Here is a 19,230-nt window from a genome sequence, read left to right as displayed (position 1 = left end):
TCACACAAAGAAGGGAGAAAGGGATATCAAAAGTGATTCAAGGATTTGGAGCTGTATTCCATAATCGTGTATAAGTGGTATGTTACTTAGGAATTCTTCTTTTTTTTCGTTTCGTTTCGTTTTGTTTTCTTTCTAGCATAAGAACGTGAATGATAAAGTAAACATAGAGTTGAGATGTGAGAGATATAAAGCGAATATGAGTTGAATTATTGAGTTGAAAATAGTGCTTTAAAGCAAACAAACATATTGAATTTTATGTGACCTATAAATTTAAATGTTAAAACTATTATCAAAGCAGCTACTTCACTGCTTATACCTATACCCCTTAATATTAATTGCTCCTCGTTCGTCGATAGCACATGGAGTTACAAAAAGGAATTCACATACAGGGGCCGCAGAACGGGGGGGGGGGGGGCTGGGGGGTTGCAGCCCCCCCCCCCCCTCCCCCACACACACTTTTGGATCTTGACAAAAAAAGAAAAAAAAAAGAAAGAAAGGGGAAAAATCGGGGGGAAAATCACACTACCCGAATTTCTCACAAAATTTCTTCAGATCACTTTATTTCGATTTTAAAAACGCAACAGCTCCGTCGAGTGGGAGGGGGCATCCCCCTCCCACACCCTCCCCCTCTACCTCATTAGACTTTGTACATACACTTTAGGGCTTTTTACACTTGTAAATTTTTGCTTAGCCCCGGACCAACGGTGGGGCTAAGGGGGGGGGGGGGCTTAGCCCCACCGTTGGTACGGGACTATCCTTAGCCCACTTTCTGTTTACACTCGTTTTTGCCAAAGTGGGCTAGCCCCACCGATAGTACGATACTATCTGGCCCTGCAAAATAGCAGGGGTTAGCACCGCAATTGCGGTGCCAAGCAAGTGAGTGTAAACAGAACGAAAAAATTTCCCTGGGCTAAGCGACGGAGACGAAGTCCGACCCTCACTGACCAATCAGAAACGAGGTAAATCAAGTGCTGCCGGTGCGTACGTGTACGTGTACAGTACACAGCGTAATTATGAATATTCATGTGGTTTGGAAAGTCCGGGGCTAAGAAATACGAGTGTAAAAAGGTCAGTTTTCTCCTTAACCCCGGACAAGAGATAGTACGGGACTAATTGGAGAGTGTAAAAAGCTGAAAAAACGGGACTAACGATAATCCTGGGTCAGAGAAAGTCCGGGGTTAAGAAACACAAGTGTAAAAAGCCCTATAGATGATGCACACGCGGAATAAGAGCTAAATGCCGTGATTTTGCTATTAACACTTTCCTGAAAAAAAGTCCAAATTATTTTGACCTTGATACCCCCTTCCGGCTGCGCAGCCCCCCCCCCCCCCCCCCCCCCCCCCCCCCCCCCACCCCCCCAAACTGAAAAACGTTCCGCGGCCCCTGACATAAGAGCTGGATTTGTGCGGTCGTCATGTGAATGGCAAAGGTCAAGAATCCAAAGAGCGAGCGAACTTGATCAACATAATTTTATTCAAAAGACGGGTGGGTGAGTGCGGGAGAGATTCCCAGGGTACAGCTATGTGAGGTCATAATGTCAAGAGATTACAGTATGTGATAGAAAACGGGCCTCCAAAAGAAGTGACAACTAGTGCGGGAGTAAAACGCGCGTTCTTAACCGAGTCTACGTCTGCACATTAGAACATCAAGATCGAAGAAATCAAAATGGTGGTGACGATCTATGTCGATTTGCTTTCCCAGCCATGCCGAGCTCTCATCGTTTTCCTGAAGAATTCGAAAATTCCCTTTGAGCTCGAGAACGTGGAAACGCTGGAAGGTAAGTATATACATAACCAGGTTATTATGGAGTAAGTGAAATGATTGATTAAAGTTTAATACTGTCGCTTTTACTCGTGCATGTATGAATTATCAAATGCAAGCTGAAACTGGACATTTGAGTCGTTATCTTGTTCAGAGTAGGAACCTTCTTCTTGTTTTCTATCTATCAGTCAGCATGCAAGACTGATTTGTACAGAGAATTTCGTATAGCGAAATGTTGTGAATGGAAAAAAAAAATCATTTGGATGTGAGGTAATCCTTTGCCGGTTCAGTGCGACAGTGGTTGCTAGACACACTGCCACTGCACTTGAATTGTGCCAGATCACGTGTCGTGAATGAGTACCATGATTTGGTGTATACATATGTGTGTCCATTGTAGTCCGGGTATGGCGTACTGTTCAAAGAAACAATGTGGAATCACGTATAGAATAACTAAATATAAACTGACTCTGTATTCACACAACACTAACAGACGATGAAAAAAAAAAAGATTATTATTATTACTTCTTCTTTTTTTGCAAGAGGTAATGAACATGAAGCAGAAACCAAACAAAAGCACAAAAAAGATGCTGTAAAGTCGAAAGGTATAGGGAACAGGTGTATGAGGGTAAAAAAAGAAGAAGATATTACATTCAGCAATATCATTGATCGCCTTTACCATTAAAATTTTCTTTTCCTCCATACCAGAACTTCCCGTGCAAATGTGAGAATAGTAATTTGAATGGCTATGAATAAGGATGTACGGATATCAAAACTGATGTTATCATTATGGCTGTAGTCATCAACCATAAAAATTGCCATGTCAAATTCCTCCGTTAAGATAATACATTCAAACAATAATCGAAATTGTGTTTCATGTGATTATTAAAGATTAAAAAAAAAATCTGCATTTTGTGGATAGAGCTTGTTTTAATATTTTTGTAGTTATAATATATGCAACTCAGCTGTCTCTTCATTAAACTGGTATGGATGGCATGGCATACCAGAGGTGGGTTACTGTTACTGACTAGGACCGTGGATTGCATAAAAGTTGAGATCAAACATAACTCAGAAAATCAAGCATAAATCTCTGAATGTCCAATTCTGATTGGCTAATAATGGATCTATTATATGTTTGATTTTACGAGTTATGTTTGATTGCAGGTCTATCTTTTGCTGTATGCAACAGCTAGGGCCCAGGTCACGATAAAATCTACATAAGTAAAAAATGATATATATTTTTTCCCAATGTATGTATTAAAAAGCTTTACACACATTTGTTCATATTTCACCCCATCTGACAAATAAAGCAACAACTCCTTAAAAAAATTCTTCTCCCATCTAATCACTTTGTAAAGAGCTGGAGATACATATTCTGTGCATTGTGTGGGGAATTATCTCATGATTCCTGTACAAACAGACACACACATCTGTTTCTAATTCTCCAAGAATACATATACATGTATCTACATTTGTTACATTTTTACACCGTATGCCCCACCCCTTTGCACCCACATGACACTGGTGAACCAAACTGTATTATTATATGTACATGCAGTACAAACAACCATGGTCTACACATAAAAACAACAATTTGCCAGACTCTGCTTAAGCTATAGCTCTACATTCCTGCTTGGATTGTGTGTATGACACATGATCTGTGTGTACTTCTTATAGTACCCGAACAGATTTACACAAGTCACACATACTTGTGATATAATATGAATAATGAAAATCCCAAAGTGCTTTGCTCTCTTGAGCTCCTCGAAGCCCCAACCACCCCAGACCTTTCTTACTTGCTCTCTGTCTCAGTATACTTAACTGTGTTGAATGCTGACATTATTCTTGAATTATTACTAAACCCACAGGAGAGCAGAAGAGGCCTGAGTTCCAGGCCATCAATCCAATGATGCGAGTTCCTGCAATGAAGGATGGAGACTTCTGCTTGTCTGAGACGTGCGTACATGTTTTCTGATTGATATCCTCAATTGTGTTTTCCCCATTTCATTTCTGTCTGCATATACCAAATGTTTTATTTTTTCCCTATAAAAGACTTTTTCCCCTTACACCTCAACCTGTATTCCTCATCATGCAGTCCGCAATTTAAACGCAAGAACAATGTCTTTGTTTAGTAACAAGCATTGTTATGGTAAACAGATCGATGTACTGTGGATTATGTTGGTCACTAAACTTGACAACTTTGTATCAATTTCTGATTAATGGATGGCTATCATAACCAGTGCATAAAATTTTTCTGAAGTTTCATTTAATACACTCCATACGTAAAGAGAAACTTTCTAATTTAATGTTTTAACTTCAGAATCTACTGTTAACATTCTTGTCGACTTTGAATATCATTTATTTTATCTCTCAGGAAAGATTCTCTTATTCTCTCCCAAAGTTTGTATTTCTTTTGGAATCATGCTATCATATATTTCCCATCTTACAGCAAGAACAGGGATACTGTCAATGTGTATAGGAGTTTGAATATAACTTGATGATAATATATCTTACGGTCATCCTTGACAGAGTTGCAATATTCCGGTACCTGACGGCAAAGTACCCCAATGACTTCCCAGACCACTGGTACCCAGCGGACATTGAAAGACGAGCCAAGGTAGACGAGTACATGGCTTTCCACCACCAGGGTGTCCGGGAACCTCTTGAGGCTGTGGCTGTGGAAGAGGCAGGTGTTTGAAGACATTGGCCGGCAGTTATATTTATCATTGTCAGGTTTAAAGGACAAGTCCACTGTCATATACATAAGGATTGAGAGAATGCAGCAATATCAATAGAACACATCAGTGAAAGTTTGAGGAAAATTGGGCAATCCATTCAAAAGTTATGATTTTTGAAATTTCTGCAGAGTCACTAATGCATGCATGAGAAGACTACTACAGTGTATGATGTCACATGCACTCTTATTTCTGCGGCGTCAAAAATAACTCGGAAAGTGTGAAATATGACTCGGAAATGGTGCCAGCTGGGAGTCAACTCCTTCCGAGTGAAAGCTACTCGGACTTCCGAGTCAAATGATATCACTCTGATTCCGAGTCACTTTCCGAGTCATTTCTGTGGTGTCAAATTAACTCGGAAAGTGTCAAATTTGACTCGGAAATGGGGTCAGTTAGGTGCAAAATGACACGGATTTCCGAATCAAAAGATCACAATGTCACTCTGATACGGTGTCGTTACCCGCATTGTAAGTAACCCATTGGTGTAGTAATGACTCGATTTGGTGTGCACTTTTCTAGAGGAATGCGGAATGGAGGAATACATAGGAGTTTTCATCGGTGAGTACCCACCTCATTCACAACACTCATAACACTCATAACACTCATATAAATAATTACCTGACAGTCAGTTTTATTTGGAGCAAAATGAACTTTCGACACGGACACATTGACTGGTAATGGCGTAGCCATAGGCAGCCGTACGGCAACTCGTACCGTTTGTACGTAGCCCTGGGCTATATGCTGTACGTTAGAACCAATCTGCAATAGATGTGAACCTACCTAGCTACACCTCCACTGTACATGCATGGAACCTACCCGTATGGTACGATGAAACTACGGGAAGGGGGCGGATTGAAACTTATTTATTACATGTTATTAGAATAGGTAGGTTTACAAATGGTTCTAAACGTATAGCATATAGCCCAGGCTACGTACAAAAGGTACGAGCTACCGTACGGCTACGCCATTACCAGTCAATGTGTCCGTGTTGAAAGTTCATTTTGCCCTAAATAAAATGGACTGTTTAGACCATGTTTCAGGCAATTATTTATATGAGTGTTGTGAATGAGGTGGGTAATCACCGGTGAAAACTCCTATGTATTCTTCCATTCTGCATTCCTCTAGAAAAGTGCACACAAAATTGTCCATCTTGAAGACAAAAAGTTGTAAGACATCCTGCAGCCACGGCGGATCGTCGAGAAATGGCGCTTCTTTTTTTTTCGCGGGGATACTACGTCACATAGGACACATGACATGTTTTGTCCAATTGTAGCGCGCGTATGTCATGTACACCGCGCTGGGTATTTCTGATGTGACTCTGCGCAGGTGTAAAAAGTCCGATAACCAAAATGATAACTCGGATTTGAGTCAGAAGTACACGGTTGGTGTTAAATTTACACGGATTGGAGTGAAAAATTTTTGACTCGGAAGAAATAAGAGTGTGCATAGAATGATAATGATAAGGAAAATAGAGAATTCCACAAAATTTCATTTTTAAAAAAAAAGTACACATTCCCTGATATTCCCTGATATTGCTGCATTCTCTCAATCCTTATGTATATGAAGATGGACTTGTCCTTTAATGCTCTGGCCCTTTTTTGAAAGACACTATGAACATGAAGCTTGATATGGGGATGTCTTTAGTTGACACTGGAGGAACAACAATCTTTTGCATTAGGCTAGGGAAAGGGTGAGCTGTACTGTTTGAGACCGGAAGGAGTGGTAATGTGGCTGTGTGTATAGGGTTAATATGGACTTTTAACATTTTAGTAAGGTCTCTATACATACTTTTTTTTTCTAGGAGGATTTGTGAAGGGCCTTCAGTGCTGCATTGTTGCAAGGCAGGGCGATATATTGGCCATCTTTGGTAATCTGTGTCACCATAAAGTTACAGATTGGCTATCCTGCATGACCGCTCAATGTGCAAACTGTAGTCATTTTAGATATATTGGTAGTCAGCACTGTGATCGCCCCCTCCATACTGGCCTGAACTTGGTTGACATCATTCTGCATAGAGCCATTTGATTCCAAGTTTAACTGGACATCTGATTCATGTTTCTGGGATGAGAAAAGTGATGTGGATCATGTGAATCACTGAGCTCCTTAAAAACCCTGTGTAATTTTTTAATGATGAAGATATATAATTCCAAATTAGTCAGTACAAGATTTTCAACATGAAAGCACCTCCATGTGAAAGTTCAGCATTACAATGGTTATTTCAATAACCTTACATGATATCTTATTGGACTACAATGACCTCGCATACAATGTAGGTCATATAATCGCCCAAGTCCGAAGGTCTTTGTCCTTTACTCTTTAAATTCTATTGATGTTAATCCCTCATAAGTCAAATTTTCTCCAAATCGAAGCTATTTCTTCAGGCCAAATAGATTCGACTTAGGCAAGGTTGACGGTAGGCCTATACTTGTAACCTATGTCCTCTCAACCATGCTCTTGCCTTGGCATTACCATTGTATTCCACCGATAGGTGTGGCTCCCAATCCTCACAGGGAAACCAATCTCTGAGGAGGCAGTGACTAAGCACCTAGAGACGGCTAGGAAAAAGATGGCTGTCTTCACTGACGTGTGGTTGAAGGATAGATCGTATCTCCTGGGAGATGAACTGAGCTTTGCCGACGTGCTTTCTGTTAGTGAGGTAAGGTAATCCAAGATGGCACAACAAACCAATCAACTCTGCATGCCTGGATTCTATTGCTAGTATGGGTTTGGATAGGTAGTTGTTATGCACCTTGTATGTACAATTATTATTTCTGGCTCTGTGATGATGCTTAGTGAAGAAGAGATCAAATAACAAACACCCTTTCCTTTTGCAGATAAGATTGGTAGGTTGTTTTAAAATAATAAAATCTTATATTTAGATTTTAGTCATGGCAGTTAAATTAATGAGGAAGATGTTATAAATGGTAGCAGCATGTTGATTCATAGAGTGGAGCATTCCATTCATTGTTTGCTTTGTGAGGATAATGAAGCAGTTGGTTAAATGTTCTATTACAGAATGAAATAGATTGTTCAATTTTAGCTTTGTCATCGTACTCTACAACTATCAAACAGAAGTTTTAGACTTACATGATATAGGGATTTGATCAGCCTACTCGAGTAGAGATCATTAGCAAAATGCCACGAAAATGGTATGTTCACACACAAGAGTTCTTAGTCATATTGAATGATGATTCTTTGTTGATAATTGTTCATATTTTGTTTGCAAATGGAATTCTTTATGATATAAGTATCAGTCAAATCTGTATATGGTGGCCACCCAAGGGAGATATACAGTGACTTTTGTAGTCGAGTGGTTGCTAGACAAGGTCTTTTACGTGGCTTTTCTCTCAGGGGAAATTTTTTCAGTGGCTGATATGGCAGGTGACCACTATAAACAGGTGGCTGCTAAGGCAGGTTTGACAATATGAACAAGCCCATAGGCAGCTTAATCAGTGTCCTTTATATCACATCTCTGTCATCTTTCTCACATCTCTGTGACACAGTTGGTTCAGAACACCATGTCTAGAGCCCCCGTCATTGAGGACAATGACGCCGTGAAGGCCTACATCGCTAGAGTCCGGGAAAGACTGAATCCAGAGTTTGACGAGGTCTTCGAAACAATCTACAAGAGGAGAGACAACTTTGTCGAGCAGAACAAGAAGTGATCTTGTGAAAGATACTGCCCACTGCCATTGACCAAAACAAACCTGATGTGCTCCTTCGATGGACATATCAACAAATAGCTCAAGAACAAACTGTTCATGTTTTAGATTCTGTACAGATGGTGCATATTGATTATAACAGGTCTCACCTCCCTGATTATAAACATGTTGCACATGTTAACGTTTTATGGAGAGTTTTGGTATGTTTTTTTAAGGTCTTACTGGATGTAACAAGAAGATTTGAAAACATTTATAAAGAAATATAGTGTCTTGTTATTGCTTATGTGTGAGCTACATAAAACATACATTCCACCTATGAACATGGATAATGAAATAATAACATACACTTAAAACAGTAAAATTGCACTACTTGAAGGACCCCAAGAGCATAACCTATAACTAGTTGTGATTTCATACATTCCCAAGTAGGCCTACAGGTGTACATCAGTCTGCTTTGAAGTTATCATGAGCTCTCGTGATACATGTATATTCAAACATATTAAAGAATGAGAAGATGTGAGAAGCTACAGTTGATATAGAGGACAATACAAGATTCAAACGTGTCTGAGAACATTAATATTTCATATTGTGTTGCATGCAGTCATTAAGAATCATGTTATGTACTGTGGAAATGTAGAAATAATACTTCAAATTGTGTTACCATAAAAAAAGAAGGAGCTCCCCCCCCCCAGAAAAATACCTTGTTATGAGTTAATTACCCTCAAATGGAAAAAAGAGCAAAAACATGTGTAATGTATAGGGAGTGCTATATGATGCAATGCTCAAATTTGTCAGTATGAACAAATTCAAATAGCATCAAGACGCAGTACTTACCATCTTTTCAGTGATGTTATATTGTGGTGAAGATACACAAGAAATAAAGTAGTTGGCCCTACTATCATGTAGTTTGTTACTAGATACAAGAAATAAAGTAGTTGGTCCTACTATCATGTAGTTTGTTACTAGATCAATCATTTGAGAGCATTATGATTGATCCAATCAGCTGAAAATTATGCAGAGAAAATAAGATACTGCAGTGTAATACAATGTAGTTGCCATTTTAGTATTGACATGCATACGTGCCATGAAAGTGTACATTATAGATTGAATTTTATAAATGTCTGTTCTTGTTACGTTTTCACTTCATACTATTGTATTTGTCATTGTTTCCTTTCAATTCAGTGATTGCTTCTATACCTCTTTATTAAGTTACCCTTGAAAAAAAAATGAACCCTATCTTGCCTAATGTATGGTGTGTACTTAATTTGTTATTTGAAACAAATTGGTATGACATAAATCCACAGTCGTTATCATTAAGATTACTCTGTGATGTTATATTGCATTGAAGAAACCCAAGAATTGGATCAACCTTTCGTGAGCATTACAATTGATGCAATCAGTCGAAAAATTCTGCAATGAAAATATGATAGTTGCCTTTTAACTAATGATGTGCACATGCACCATGGAAGTGTAGGTTATAAATTAAGTATCATAGATGCCTGGTTCTTGTTGCATTTCACTTCATAATCTTTGTCATTCTTTCTTTTCCATTTAGTTGTTTCTACCTCTTATTTCATATGGAAATAAATTCATCCATCCATTTATTCTGTTGGCAATATGTTTTCTGTATCAGCTGTTTCCTCAGCTTCCCTTTGTTTCGATACCACCCTCAGTATGCCCAAAACTGAATAAGTGGGTTATTTATACAATGAAAACAAACAAAAGGAAACTGACCAGAAACGATTGATTTATTAGTGACAACTACACATATCTATTTACCTATATATATATATATAAGATATATACATTTGTATATATATATATGAAAAACCAAAACGGCAAATTCAGGAAACTCCTTCCTGCCGGAGGAGCTCGCAAGTCATAATTGTACAAGCAGGTAGTCGCACTCTTCGTCAGCGGCCAGGGTGCGAAAAAGATGTAAAATTAAATCCGTTTCTGAAGCAAACGTACAAAATACGTTTGCTCCTGGAAATATTCTGTTGGCAATATGTTATATATTGCATATATATGTTATATATGTTATATATATAACATATATAACATATATATATATATATGTGTATATATATATATATATATATATATATATATGATAATAATAATACAGAACATTTATAAGGCGCTTAATGCGGATGTTTCTAAGCGCACGATTTACCGGGAAAATTAATATTTAGACCAAAATAATACAAAAATACAAATACAAAAAAAAAAATACAGTGTATAAATGCGATAAGTACTGAAAAATCAAAATCAGTGTGCACCTCCATCGACCGACCCACAACTGGACCATTCCAAAGGACTATATATAGGATTATATACACATATAATATACAATGTAAATATGATTATATGAAACACGTTTAACAGCTCTCTTATCCCTCTTGGTAGCATTTGAATCATGCTCTCCACTATCTGCTTTTTTATTTGTTTTTGTTTTTTTACATTTCTATTAGCTGATATGATAGAACATTAAAGGTATTGGTTACATTTGAAACAGTAATGTAGAAATGTTTGGTTTATCACATTTGATGCATATGTGTAGTTCAGTTGTATCACAAAACGTCCTACCATATATAAAATTTGCAGTAAAACCTAAAATATAAGGAGCTATCACTATTTTTCTCAATAAACCATAACTGTAGACGGTCACTATTCTGGAAACAATGTTATCATAACTATTGTTCACATTTTGTATATTTAACAATACTTAACATCGATTATTTAATGATTAAAATTATCACATTGGTTGTTTCTATCCCTAACTCACATTTTAGAACTATTTTGAAGGACTAATGCTGGGTTTTTATTTCATCTGCAAATTTAAGTAATGCCTTTAACTAATCTAGAATAACCTATTTTATTATATTAAATGGGTTAGTCAAATACCGGTTAGTGATTGGCTAAACAGAGTCACGTGATGGAGGTACATTCGTTATGTTCGCCCATGGGCGAACATAATGGAGGTACATTCGTTATGTTCGCCCATGGGCGAACATTCTTGGTAATGTTCTCCCATGGGAGAACATTTTCACGTAACAAATGACAGAAGGCCATGTAGGACCGGTCACCCCAAACCCCCTTAACTAATCTACTATCTTTGGGTCACCCACGCGCGCACAGTGAATTTAGCTCTGCATGCATGCTGGTGGTTAATTGCAAAGATCATACACTGTAACTACAGCCCAGTCGCTGTGTAGCGCACTGCGCTAGCTACGCGTAAGTACACTGAATCTCAACGATCTTTGGTGGTTGACGTTGACGTATTTGACTAACCCATATAATATAACAGATGATGAATTTTGTTGTCGGGAACATGTACCAAACGTTCCACCCTCAGGGTTTGAAATGCTATTTCGGGAGGCTATAAGTCCCTCGACTTCGTCTCGGGACTTATAACCTCCCTCAATAGCATTTCAAACCCTTCGGGTGGAACATTCGGTATGTTCCCTCCCCCGCCAGTCATCATCTATACAAAGTAATAATGATGACATAACAAAATGCACCTGCTGCTTGTTAGCTGATGAAACCCGGGAGTGCCCCCCCCCCCCCCCAACACACACGCACACTTGACTTGGCGTCGGCTATGTATCACGCGAATCAAAGTTGATCTGCCGCGTATGAAAGTGAAAGCCGTCAAAAGCAAAGTTTCATTAGATAACATTTTAGTGGCCTTTTACGGCAGGTGGCCGCTATTGACATGAGAGAGCCGCTAGTGCAGGTTTTACTATGTAAACATGTGTGTGGCCGTGTGTGTGTGTGTGTGTGTGTGCCAGTATGTGTATGCATGCATGCATTGTATGTCTCAATTATCCTAACATGAAATATGAAATTATTTTATCACGACACACGTAGTCCTAAATGATTATATTATCATGCGTCCACCACAATCTATGTGCTATATGAGTCATATCGCAGTAGCTCCGACCCTGTACATTGTATTTCGTTCCTTTTTTTATCTTTTGCAATAGGTCACCACGCGAAGCATAAATCAGTTAAAAGGTTATGTTTACACAATACGGTACCGACGATACGTTGAACTTCAAGTGTCGACAGCCGACATTCTGTATAATGGGCGGAATGACTTGCGCAAATCATAATAATGTACTTGTGATACCGCGAGAGAAGGTTAATGCACATTACTGTATTATACCTGCTGGAAGATCGAGAGCAAGACGTCCAACATGGTGGTGAAGGTCTTTGTCGATGTGCTGTCGCAGCCTTGTCGCTCCGTCATGCTCTTTCTAAAGAACTCGAAAATCCCTCACGAGTTCGTCTACGTAGAACTCCTGAAGGGTGCGTATAAAATTGTTCGTAGTTTCTGTTCATACTGTATGGCTCGCCGATGCAATTTAATTGATCTACTGTGTATTATTATGCACAGAATATGAGAGCGAGGAGCTCGTCACACCTTTTGTTTGCATCTGTAATTGTTATATCAAAATTGGGAGGGGCTCGGGAGGGGAATTGTCTCTGCTTCCCATGAGTAGTGGACGAGGCAAGGTCCAACAGCTGTATATGCAAACGTGATGACCTTACCTGAGGACACCTGTGATCCGCTCAGACCTCTATAGCATGATAGCTCATGGTTAGTATTCTCTATACAGGAAAGATTCTCTATGCACTTGGCTTCACACAGTTTTATTTTCGAAGTTATTTTTTGCATTTCTTTATCTTTGGAGGGTTACAGAGACATAATGATATCATAGGTTGATTTTTGTATATCAATTTGCAATTTTTATTTTGTTGAATCTGTCTTTTGTTTCATTGTTATATGGAAGAGCACATGCGCTTGAATAACAACTTGTCCATTATTGCAATTTTTACTTTTGTGCCTTGGAAGAGAAAAACGAACGTGTTTACTCATGCGTAACGTGTCCCCTTTTTATTGACCTGCAAGGTTGATAGCCAATTAAATTACCTTTAACGTATCAATCATTAGCTAAACAATCTATGAGAAAGATGAAGATGAAAAAGTGTTTACTTTCTTGTTTTACTGAGTGTATATAATGTGACCCGGGCCCTGTGAAGTTAATCTTGAAATAATATATGAGCCCCTCTGATGTATGCCATGTGTCTGAACGTGTGTCTGATAGTTACGTTCTCTATAGATTTTCAGTACTTTAGAGTTTAACAGTTTTAGTTGAAAATAGAGATGTTATTTCTTGGTACTTTCACTAAATTCCTCGTGTATTGGCGATTACTTTTATTTTTTAGAAAATAGTGTGAAAATGTGATAATTCTCTCCTCAGACGAGCATAAGAAGCCCGAGTTCCAGGCCATCAATCCAATGATGCAGGTTCCTGCAATGAAGGATGGAGACTTCTGTTTATCCGAGAGGTACTTTAGAAACAAATTGACACTTTTGAACGAGCTAAATTCCTTACAAAAAGAGAGACATTCCCATACCCTTTAATTTCTTCTTTTATTGATGACAGATTGGAGTTCTAAAGAGGGTTTATAAAATTTGATTGACAGCGATACTTTGGTGTGTGAGATCAGTTCAAATCTTTAAGAAAAAAAACTGTATAGATTTCTGTTAACTTTGGTTTCCAAATGAAATAGATAAGCCAAATATACTTTTTCAAATGTTCAGATTCATTCAATGATTGATAGTGGTAAGATCCATTGGTAAAATACTGTCATTCCAACTTATACTTTCTCATTGCAAAACGATGATTTCTCAAAGTGCAATAATAGCAATGAATCCGTTAAATATATTATTGCCCCCCGTGCTCACGAAGTTCGATGCAGCCGATATTAGCTTTCATTGCCTCAAACCGTTCAATTAACCAATTGAAGTCACTAACAGGAGGAAGAACGTTTGAATGTATCACCCACCGATGCTGACACGTTCCCCTATATATTCCAACTTTCACAGTGTTGCCATACTACGGTACTTGACGATGAAGTACCCGAATGATTACCCGGACAACTGGTACCCAGCGGACATTGAAAAACGCGCGAAGGTGGACGAGTACATGGCCTTCCAGCACCAGGGCATCAGACACCCTCTGGAAGAGCTTGCCTATGAAGAGGTTAGTGGTCAAGGGTGGCGAGATAACTGTGTCAATTGTTTGTGTGCTCGCACTCATGTTGCGTGGTGCGGGACCGAAAATGTGGGTTAGTATTTTAAATTTGGTCCATCGAGGAAGCTATGAAATGGTCATATTACGCATCCAAGCAAAAGACCGATTGCTCAGTGATATCTCTGATGGGCAATGTTTTTTAAGGTGACTATATTGCCACTTATATACAGCCAACGGATTCGTCTGGGACACAATGGTTGAGTCCGATGATCTTTCAAACTGAACCGAAAAAGCTCCTCTGAGCCACAACAGAGACTATTACTCACCGTTAATTCTCAAATAAGAACCTAAGAAAATAATGACCAGGTATAACTGCTTTTTTACTTGTCTGAAAGGAAATGAATGATTACATAATGATCAACATGCAAAAACAAGTACAGACACACGAAACAGTTCAATTGGGGAATTAAATTTCTCATGAAATTTCATTTATAAAATGTGACCCTTTTGTCTGATGCCGAATGTCGACTTTATAACATGTCATGTTATAATAAAATGATTTTGTATAATTTGAGGACCAATATGAATGGAAAATTATTCCAGTTTCGTTAGGTTACCATCTGTGATATTTCTAAATCTAGATTTTGAATATTCATTAGACAAGACCATCGCAACTGGGCACAAGTAGCTTTAAAACAAAGAATCATACTGTAATTCGAGCAACGTTTGTCTGTATGTCTGTCTGTCTGTCTGTCTGTTTGTCTGTCTATTTGTTCCTCTACTCCTCCCAGGTCCTTGGTCCGATCTCCATCAAACTTAGTGGGTGGATGCAGGTTCATTTTTGGAAAGGTTAAGGTCACCGAGGTCAAAGGTCAAATAACTTTTAATCTTCGTCAGCTGCAATAATCAGAGACCCGATAAGAGGGCGCTATATTGATTTCTTACTTTTCCTACCTTGGCTGCATTGGTACATGCGGTGGCACCTCGGTATGTGCATTATTTTCCCCCAGAAATATCCTCAATAGGGATTTCCCAGGTGTAGGCCTACTTATATGGGGATTCCCCCAGAAATATCCTCAATGGGGATTTCCCAAGTGTAGGCCTACTTATGCTTCCAGCAAGTTTGGTCAAGATCGGACCAAGTAGTAGCGCAAAACAGTTATTTGACCTCCGTTGACCTAGTGACCTTGACCATTTCTGGGGGAATCCCCATAGAGGATTTCTGGGCACTGGCTGAAGCCAAACAAGCATGATACATGTACTTCATCATAGCCCCTCCCCCCCCCCCCCCCCCCCCCGCCCCCCTCTATGCCCCGCTTCGGCTGATTCAGCACTCCACGGGTACAATTGACTAGTATACAAAATACGAGTAAAATCGAATAGACGTGTATTTTTTTTCTTACCTCGAAATTTAGTCGAAAGACGTGATTTTTTTCATCCTTGCGAAAAAGCAACTTCCGTCATTTTTACTTAGCAAAAATAAAACTACTTTCAGAGTGTCTATCTGAGGGGGACCTTTCATGACTCATGAGGTGAGCAGTGATACCGTCTTACAAGCTAACATTGATAACTTATGCGATGTGATAAATCGTCATTGTGATTTCCATTTTCTTTGTGCATACTTGCAGGCGTGGCCGTACCCAGTTATGCTGAACAAGCCCATTGATGAGGAAGCGGTCAAGAAGTACCACGAGCACACTAAAGGAAAGTTGGATATCTTCGCCAAGACATGGCTGGGAAAGAAGCCATTCCTCCTCGGAGCGGAAGTCAGCTTTGCTGACGTCATGGCTGTGAATGAGGTAAGGTCAAAGTTCAGCGTTATCATACCATAAATTTTAATAAGAATGTGGTAGAAACGAATAAATACATAAATGACAAATGAAATCACATTTGAATGTAACAAAACAACTGCTTCAATCAACGTGTGAGACAAATGGGCAAAATTGTTAATGTGTTTAGGGATACCAGAAGAAACAAGATATATATTAGGGTAAGAATTAGAGTAAGAAGGAATGCAAGACCCCTAAATCATATTATGGTGTAATAAGATTTTGGAGACGTTGCCTTTGAAAAGAATATTTGGCTTGCCAAGAAGAAGAAGGAGGAGGAGAAAAAAACAACAACAGCAACAACAACACACACAGTAAAAACAGCATCAGATGGAACTGGATCGCGTATTGATAGATTGCTATAAAGTAATCATGACGTTGAGTTTATTCACGGGGTAAAATATAAAAACACGTGGGACCGATTTTTACAATTTATTTTATTTTCACTCTGCATGCAGTGAAAAAATATAATACACCAAAGATCAGGACCGAATTAAACTAATAATTTCATATATATATATATATATATATATATATATATATATATTTCTATATACCAACAATCCAATTATTTTGTTACTCATGATTACATGTATGTCTTAATTTACATTCTTGAAATTATTACAAATCAGTTCTGTTAATGCGTTGTATGTAATTTGCCCTGTTTATTTAATGGAAATGAAAATAAATTTGAATTGAATTGATTTGAATTGAAATCTTTCTTTATGCAACTCGTAATATTATAAATCAGATTAATCTTGCAATGCTTTGAAACATGAACCACCATAGATGATTATATGAAATGGTTTCAGTCTTTTTGCTTTGATATATTCGAGAAGGACTTGTGTAGATTGACCTATACTTATGGAGTCAAAGAATTCTGTCGAAGCAAGAACACGGAGAGCTTATTGGTATAGTATACCCTCTTTATCTCTCATTTTCTCTTAATTTGAACACCGCACATATGACCATGTAGCTGGTACAAAGCACCATCTCTCGAGATCCGGTCACCGATAGCAACGACACTCTCAAGGCCTACATGGAGCGGGTTCGAGACGCATTGAACCCAGTGTTCGACGAGCTCTCCGCTGATGTCTACAAATGGAGGGACGAGTTCATCGCTAAGAACAAGAAGTAGTTCCTTCGACGCTGAGTCCGAATGTGACACATCATTTGTCCCATTCATGTGTGGGATATTTGTTTTATGTCTCCGCCACAATACATGTTTAAGGGTTGTCCCTCTCCGTCCTTAATTTATTTTGTAGACGACGTAATTCAGAACCGTTTGAGTTATCCAAGTGAAACTTTGCATAATTCTGAATGTATAAGTGGACGGAGTTGTGCATAATGAACTACTGGGTGCATTTGTTGAAGGTAAAAGTCTTAAGCTCAACATCAAATTTTAAAATTTCACTATTTCACTCTTATTTCGGCATGCCAGAAAGTATTTTTCATGAAACTTAACGTGTACATATGTATGACCAGATGAACATTTTCAAGCGAAAGTTTTAAGCCATAGGGTCAAAAGTCAAATGTCAAGTGAAAATGCGAAAATATCACCTTTTCCTTGATATCTTAGGCTTAAAGTGAAATCTTCATAAAATATTTTACATAAAACTACACATGTACTGCCTTACAATATTTCTCTCTTGTAAATTTTTGGTTTTTGGTCAAAGGTCAAAGGTCAGGTTAAAATGCTTGAATTACACCGTTTAGTGCTGATACACCAATAAATATTTTCTTCATGGCTTGGAAATGACTCAAACTTGACTTACATTTACTACTGCAAAATGAGTCTGTAGGGAAAGATTTAAGCCATAGGGTCAAAGGTCAAGTGAACATTTTCCAAATTTGAAAATGCCTCAAAGTATCATCATGATGCATACTTACCAGATAATGATTATTTGCCAATCATGCAAAACTGTCATCTCACATTGGCAAAGTGTACCCTAGACATATTGGGATAATAAAGCGATATAGGAGCAAAAACCAGTCACCAGCGCAAGGTCTATTCACATTTAATTTTTTTTCCCGGGGGGGGGGGGATGGGCTGATGTCTTTGACATTGAAGTGAAAATGACCTGCCAATCAATAATTGTTATGTTAATAATTATTTGAAATTTCCACACTTTTTGGGCTTTTACACTTTTTGTTTTGTCAAGACAGTATTTCAATGTATTACAGCCTTCCGCTTTGAGGAAATTAAGGAGAGCAGTATGTCAAGGGAATGATAGCCATCACCACAATTTGTATACTAGTACACACTACTTAAAAGCTACTCTGTTGTTGCTATTAGCATGTGCAAAGACAAATATTGTATTGTCGTATTGACGTTGCAGGACAGGAGATTATATCACACCCACTGATTTTTTGAGAAGGGTAGGAGTGATCAAATCGGGGCCAGGGCTTTTCTTATCCTGCAACTGCATGATTCCCCTGTAAACTTCCTGAGATGAAATTGAAATGGAGCAAAGTTGAGGTAGAGGATCATTACGTTGTCATGCACTCGGACCTTCTGGCAACACACATGGAGGAGGGTAGATTGACTCAAAAAATACTCCAAAGCTGTTAGCTATGTCACTATTCTTATTGATGACTTCCCCATCTATACAAGTAGAATTGGAGGAGATGCACTTTTCTTCCTAGATCTGACGTATGCGAAGAAATGCTTCCTGTTCTCTGGAAGGGCAAAGAGAGTACTTACATATCAACATACAGTAGCTCGCGCTGATCGCATTCTTTGTTTCATTGCCTTAAATATTCAACATCCATCTTATTCAGTGATTTTTTAAGGATATAACCCTAATCCTTCATTTGCACCAGTTATAAATGGATGGATAAGAAAAAATAGCATTAACTCTGAGACAGATCTACCCCGATCTAGATTTGGCATAATCTTGTATCTTAAATGTTCTTTTGTGTATCTTCTGTATAAAACTGATTTATGATTTCTGAAAATAACTTAGATTCCAATTCTACATGATTTGTAACAACGGTGTATACGCGCCTACAGGCCTTATTGGCTTTTTATGTGTACACCATTTTCCATTTTACTTGTTGCGTGCTGTAATCTGGAACAATTTATGACTGTAGTTCTGATGTCGTTGTGGTTCCTTTTATATGTCATTGTTTTTTATGTTTTTCTGTAACACTGAATGCTTCATATTTTTGATTGTGATTGAAAATGAAATAAACGAAT

At 38.3% G+C, this 19,230-nt stretch overlaps 2 protein-coding genes across 2 annotated transcripts; both read left to right on the top strand.

Moving 5' to 3' along the window:
- The first annotated feature begins 1,665 nt into the window (after nt 1–1,665).
- LOC139724071 (glutathione S-transferase theta-1-like) lies at nt 1,666–8,806 on the top strand. Its single transcript, XM_071635276.1, has 5 exons — nt 1,666–1,777; nt 3,627–3,714; nt 4,288–4,444; nt 6,982–7,149; nt 7,997–8,806. Exons 1-5 carry the CDS (start codon nt 1,666–1,668, stop codon nt 8,156–8,158), a joined length of 687 nt encoding a protein of 228 aa, XP_071491377.1. The 3' UTR covers nt 8,159–8,806.
- A 3,436-nt stretch (nt 8,807–12,242) lies between these two features.
- Nucleotides 12,243–18,032, top strand: LOC139724061 (glutathione S-transferase theta-1-like). The gene is made up of 5 exons (XM_071635265.1): nt 12,243–12,469; nt 13,426–13,513; nt 14,055–14,211; nt 15,831–16,001; nt 17,008–18,032. Exons 1-5 carry the CDS (start codon nt 12,358–12,360, stop codon nt 17,167–17,169), a joined length of 690 nt encoding a protein of 229 aa, XP_071491366.1. The 5' UTR covers nt 12,243–12,357; the 3' UTR covers nt 17,170–18,032.
- The last annotated feature ends 1,198 nt before the right edge of the window (nt 18,033–19,230 follow it).

This window comes from Diadema antillarum, unplaced genomic scaffold, assembly GCF_040938485.1.
Source record: "Diadema antillarum isolate AM-2024a unplaced genomic scaffold, OU_Dant_1.0 scf00000206, whole genome shotgun sequence".
Classification (NCBI taxonomy): domain Eukaryota; kingdom Metazoa; phylum Echinodermata; class Echinoidea; order Diadematoida; family Diadematidae; genus Diadema; species Diadema antillarum.
The sequence above is the reverse complement of the archived record's forward strand: the minus strand, read 5'-3'. Positions and strand labels throughout refer to the sequence as shown.

Bases quoted from the DNA above. Each gene is read 5' to 3' on its own strand.
- LOC139724071 (XM_071635276.1), top strand. From the start codon at position 1,666: ATGGTGGTGACGATCTATGTCGATTTGCTTTCCCAGCCATGCCGAGCT. The intron at 1,778-3,626 runs GTAAGTATATAC...CTAAACCCACAG, and splicing joins GAACGTGGAAACGCTGGAAG to GAGAGCAGAAGAGGCCTGAG. The intron at 3,715-4,287 runs GTGCGTACATGT...CATCCTTGACAG, and splicing joins GACTTCTGCTTGTCTGAGAC to AGTTGCAATATTCCGGTACC.
- LOC139724061 (XM_071635265.1), top strand. From the start codon at position 12,358: ATGGTGGTGAAGGTCTTTGTCGATGTGCTGTCGCAGCCTTGTCGCTCC. The intron at 13,514-14,054 runs GTACTTTAGAAA...CAACTTTCACAG, and splicing joins GACTTCTGTTTATCCGAGAG to TGTTGCCATACTACGGTACT. The intron at 16,002-17,007 runs GTAAGGTCAAAG...ATGACCATGTAG, and splicing joins ACGTCATGGCTGTGAATGAG to CTGGTACAAAGCACCATCTC.